At 39.5% G+C, this 4,926-nt stretch overlaps 1 protein-coding gene across 1 annotated transcript in view; it reads left to right on the top strand.

The window, feature by feature from the left end:
- LOC125482272 (ral guanine nucleotide dissociation stimulator-like 1) overlaps positions 1 to 4,281 on the top strand; it is a gene marked incomplete at its 5' end in the record, with an annotated part of 4,592 nt that extends 311 nt beyond the window's left edge. Inside the window, 3 exons of the mRNA XM_048594315.1 lie at positions 650 to 865; positions 2,875 to 2,978; positions 3,460 to 4,281. Of these exons, the coding sequence (XP_048450272.1) occupies positions 650 to 865; positions 2,875 to 2,978; positions 3,460 to 3,568 (429 nt within the window). The remainder of the gene's footprint in view (positions 1 to 649; positions 866 to 2,874; positions 2,979 to 3,459) is intronic.
- Positions 4,282 to 4,926: the final 645 nt, after the last annotated feature.

Below are 4,926 nucleotides of genomic sequence, written 5' to 3'. Positions count from 1 at the left end.
GGTTGGGTTAACTTTCAGAGCATAATTGTTGATGGCAGTTGTTAGCCTTGAAGAGGGAGGCAGAAGGTCATAATGCAATCAGAATGACCAACTGACAGGCTTGGATGTTTGGCAATATTCATCTTCAGCATGAAACCAACAGTGGGGAGGTGTTGACGTTGAGGTCTGCTTAACCAACAGAGGGTGTGGCTGCCATTGTGTTCCGTCAACCTGCCTTGATGTGAGAAGTGGACATGATGCAGGGCCGCTATACTGATGTCCAATCTGTCTAGCTTATGGACCATCAGGGCTGAGCATCAGTAGGAGTGACTATTGCCAACAAGGCCGTGCATTGATAGTGTGCATGGAGCCAGCAGTAGGAGTTGGGTGGAGATAACCAGTGATTGAGAATCTGACCTGCAAATAGGAAGCAGATGACTGAAAACTCAAGGGTGTTGATCTGTCTGAACAGCCCAAATGCCCCTTGTGCATCAATGTTGGTCTTATGTACTCAGTCGTTGACAATATAGCTTGTGCAGTTTTGAATGTATAATTGCAAACTAGCAGGACGAATTTACCCATGAATGGAAAAATCTTGTTTGTAGATCATTGCTTAAACCATGGTACTGCTAATATCTTTAATCTTTGTTTCCTTGTTATTTTTGATCAGGATCTTTTTCGGAAACTTGTGCCCAACGAATGTTTAGGGTCCATCTGGTGTCAACGAGACAAGGAAGAAAACCAGCATGTGGCATCAACCGTCTGGGCCATCATTACACAGTTCAATAATGTTTCGAAATGTGTCACCAGCACCACATTAAGGCCTCAACAGCTGAAACCACGGCAGAGGACTAAAATAATTGAGAAATGGATTAATGTTGCCCAGGTACACTATTCTTTATTGATTTTTAACCTTTGTGACAGGTTAAAGTCCACAGTGCATGAAACAACCATGGCGGAAGAGAGCAAGCAGCTCATACTAGGTGTTGATGTGTCCAGGGTTTGAAAGCCTCTTAAATTCGTGAGCAGAATTGTTTTCTGAAGAAGAGTTGAATGCTTCATGGCAAATCTTAGCATTCATAATTTCCATAGTGTTGGCTGCTAATAGTTCATGCCTCAGTTTACACTTGCATTGAAATTTTTTTTTATAATCAAAAATATTTATGCGGAGAAAAAAAAGCAAACTGATTTCAGATTTTTAGTGGCCCTTCAAAAATGAAGTTACTTATTGGGCATTACATAGTGTTGTTTGCCTCCCATCCTAAGCTGTAATCAGTTTTATGATAGAGTGTAAATTTTATTGTCAATTTTCTGCATTCTGTATGCCCACATGATGGCCCTTCAGTAACTTGCCTAGTTGTCTGTTTCTTATGTGTTTACCAAAGGAATTTGTCTTAGCATGTTAATCAGCAATTGGGAAAAGGGTGAGGAAGGGCTATCATATCTGATGCCAGGCTTGTCCTTGCCACCAATATGTGGCATTCCCACTAATACATTTGGAAAGGATCAGGACAGGAACCTAGTAATTAACTAATTCAGTAAATTACGTAATTTATTCTTATTCATTTTATAATCCAAAATGGCACTGGATTGTAGCAACAAAACTGTATTTTCAAAGTATTTTCCCAAATACACGTGACAATAAAATGTTCATTCATTAGTAAGGTTGGGAAGGAAAATTCGCAATAATACCTTTGCCAGCTATTTTAGAGAAGTCTGGTTTGGGTCTTGGCAGCACTGCCTGCATCAATTTGGACTCATTAAGAATCTTAAGGCATTGATGGGGATTTGAAAGTCTGTCTCCAGTTTCACAATATGGAGCAGTTCAACTGAATGTTGGCTGACAGCCAGTAGTAGACATGAATGAAAGAGCTCCTGACAGGTTATCCCTGCCGACCTAGATACTGGCACTGTCAAAGGCCATTCTGAAGAGGAGTCGCCACCTTACAGTGGTCACTTGGCTGACTTTTCCAGTTGTCATTTGAGTTTTTACAATAGTTGACGAGGGGCGGCTTCCATGTTGATGTGCCCTCCGTCACTTACCTTTTACTGCAGCAGCCTTATTTCCCTCAAGCCAGAAGACTCTGGGCTTGAGAACCTACCTGCTGGACTTAATCAGATCAGCATCTATCTGATTATGCCAATTGAGGCACCTCCAAATAAATCCTATATGGTCTAATGACCCTCCCCCTCCCTGGCCTTCCTCCCCAAGCAGAAGTGGTTTTGAGACCTGATAGCATACACGCGCAGGATTCCTACCCTTCCGTCCCCCGCCCCCTCCCAGCAAAGTACAAATTTATGCTTTGTGAAAGGGAGGTTTGATTTGTTCTATTTTTCTCCCTACCTCCGTGGGGCAAGCAGATGAAGGAAATTCAGCTGCTATCCTAGCTAACGTTAGTTAACTCAGTATCAATAGCTTTGTGATTCATAAAAATAGACTCAATTTTCTGATTTGTATGCTTTCCTTGAATGATTATCTCATGCTACTGGCCCTGCCCTCCCATTCTGCCAGATACTACAATGTATCATTCACTTATCAGCTGAATGCAATGGAGAAAACACAGATGATTACCCTGTCTCCACCTCCCCACCTTCGCCACTTCCACCACTCAGATGTCCGTGTCTCAATCCTGCTCATTCTAAGCTTTCCTTTGGTGTCAATAACCATATCATAGTTTGGCACAACTGAAAAGGTTGTCTCAGAGGGAAAAAAAATGAATATCAAGTTTTGAGTTGCCAAGAATTGTGGAATTCTTACCCCCACAAAGTCTGTTTGTTAATGCTGTTATTTTCACAGCTGACGTTTTTCTGATGGAACATTTTAAAAAGTCTGAGATATTGGATAATGAGGAGTCACTGCTTTTTCCACAGAACTCACGTTTTATTTTCTAACAGGAATGTAGGATTTTGCAAAATTTCTCTTCAGTGCGTGCAATTATCGCTGCATTGCAAACGAAAAGTGTATTCAAGTTGCAGAAGACTTGGGCAGCCATGTCAAAGTAAGTCATTTTTCTGAAAGAGCCATATAATTTTTTTTTAATAAACATGTGGTAGGAAATTGTAGGCTTGACCTCCAAGTTTACTTGCCCAAGTGATCTTCACATTCGAGATGTGTTGACAGGATTACCAGAGACACTACGGTGCAATCATAACATTTGGCTTATTGGCAGAATCTTTCATTCTTTCACGAAGGAGTGAGGATTTAATTTTCTGGAGTGGAAAAAGAAAACTGTTTGGCAACTTAAAATATTTAACTATTGTGTTCCAAAACTGATCTACTGTTGGATGTAACGTAACACAGTTTCCTGTGGATATGCTGTGACGGGGTGATATAAGCCGGAGGTTTGTAAAGGATACTAAAATACAAAGAACACAATTATTCTAATCTTCCGAGAAAGCATTCTATACCTCTTTGAAGTGCGGACTTGTAGTTTATATTCCTGTGCCTCAGACAATTTGATCGTGTTTGGTTTTTTTTAGGCGGCTTGGAAGTGAAATCTCTCTTGCTGCAATGAGATTTACCAGAACTACTGCAATGAAGGGCTTTTGTGGCACAATGGTAATGTCCCCATCTCTGGGCTTTAAATAATCTGGGTTCAAATTCTCCCTGCCCCAGAGATGTGCCAAAACATATCTGAACATTTTGGTTAAAATAACTATAATTATTGCAAAAATGCTTCACTGCCCTTCACAGTTTCTATTTCTTACTTATTTGTCAGATTCCATGTCAGCTGTTTGTTAACTTGAGTCTATTCTGTCAAGAGTAATTTGTCTCATTCTCTTGACGAGGAGCAGTAAGACAACATTCAAAGCGCTTTCAAATATATTCTCTGACAAAGATAACCTTCGGGCAAGTAGACAGCTAAAAATGCAGGTAAGGGGTTGCACTTGGCCCAGTGTATCTATATTCAGGGCATGATCAGTATTTTCAAGCAAAATATCTGCAATGAACTAAATTGGTGACTGAATGCATACAAATACTGTCAATCAATAATGCAACAAGGAATATATGTATTGCATTTTGGGGGGTCGAGCTTGGTTCAAGTCTTCCAAGATCGTTTTGTCATGATTCTTATAATTGATGTGGATATTGCAGTTAACATTTTAATCAGCATCTAATGCGGTTATGCTGCCAGTGATGCAACCTTCATAATTATCTTTCTCAGTGTTCATTATCTTGGAAATTTGAACTCTTGAGCAATGTATAAAGCGGGATATGTGCCAATTTTCTTTACTTTTGCTTTGTACACTTGGAGGGCCTTGTAATTAATAAAAGCCAAGGGGAAACATTAAGAGCTTTAATTGGTTCTCGTAAGTGTTTTTGTTCAATTATCATATCTTCCTTTTATTGTTCTCTGCAGTAAGAAATATTTACTGCGTAGGCACTGAGAGATATTCATATTGCTTGTTGAATATTTCAAACATCAACAATCCAGTTTCAACCAGCTTGGACCAAAACTGACAATTAAAACTAACTTCAAAAACCTTCTTAAAAAGCATATTATTTAACCAAGTTTTTAGCCATTCCTCCTCACTCCATTTATCGTGCTGTTTGTCCACTCATTTTGTTCCTGAATTTTACAAAGTAACGAAATAATTGGTTCATTATAAATATTTTGGTGTCACTTTATCAAACTAGTGTGTCCAGGACAGAAAATAGTCAAAATGCAAGTTTTCTGTTTAATCATTCTAAGATTGAATCGAAGCATTTTTAAGCTGGTATTTGAAGAGGACGAAATGAATTTGACACCTCATTGTTACAATGCAAACTACGAACAAATCCTCATTTGAATCTTGGTTAACACCACAAACATATGAGACAACAAGGTGCAGAGCTGGATGAACACAGCAGGCAAAGCAGCATCACAGGAGCAGGAAGGCTGATGTTTCGGGCCTACACCCTTCAGCCTGAATATCATTCTTTTTCTTCAGACTGCCATGCTAAAA

Source organism: Rhincodon typus, unplaced genomic scaffold (genome assembly GCF_021869965.1).
Source record: "Rhincodon typus isolate 14 unplaced genomic scaffold, sRhiTyp1.1 hic_rhity00008039, whole genome shotgun sequence".
Lineage (NCBI taxonomy): Eukaryota > Metazoa > Chordata > Chondrichthyes > Orectolobiformes > Rhincodontidae > Rhincodon > Rhincodon typus.
The sequence above is the reverse complement of the archived record's forward strand: the minus strand, read 5'-3'. Positions and strand labels throughout refer to the sequence as shown.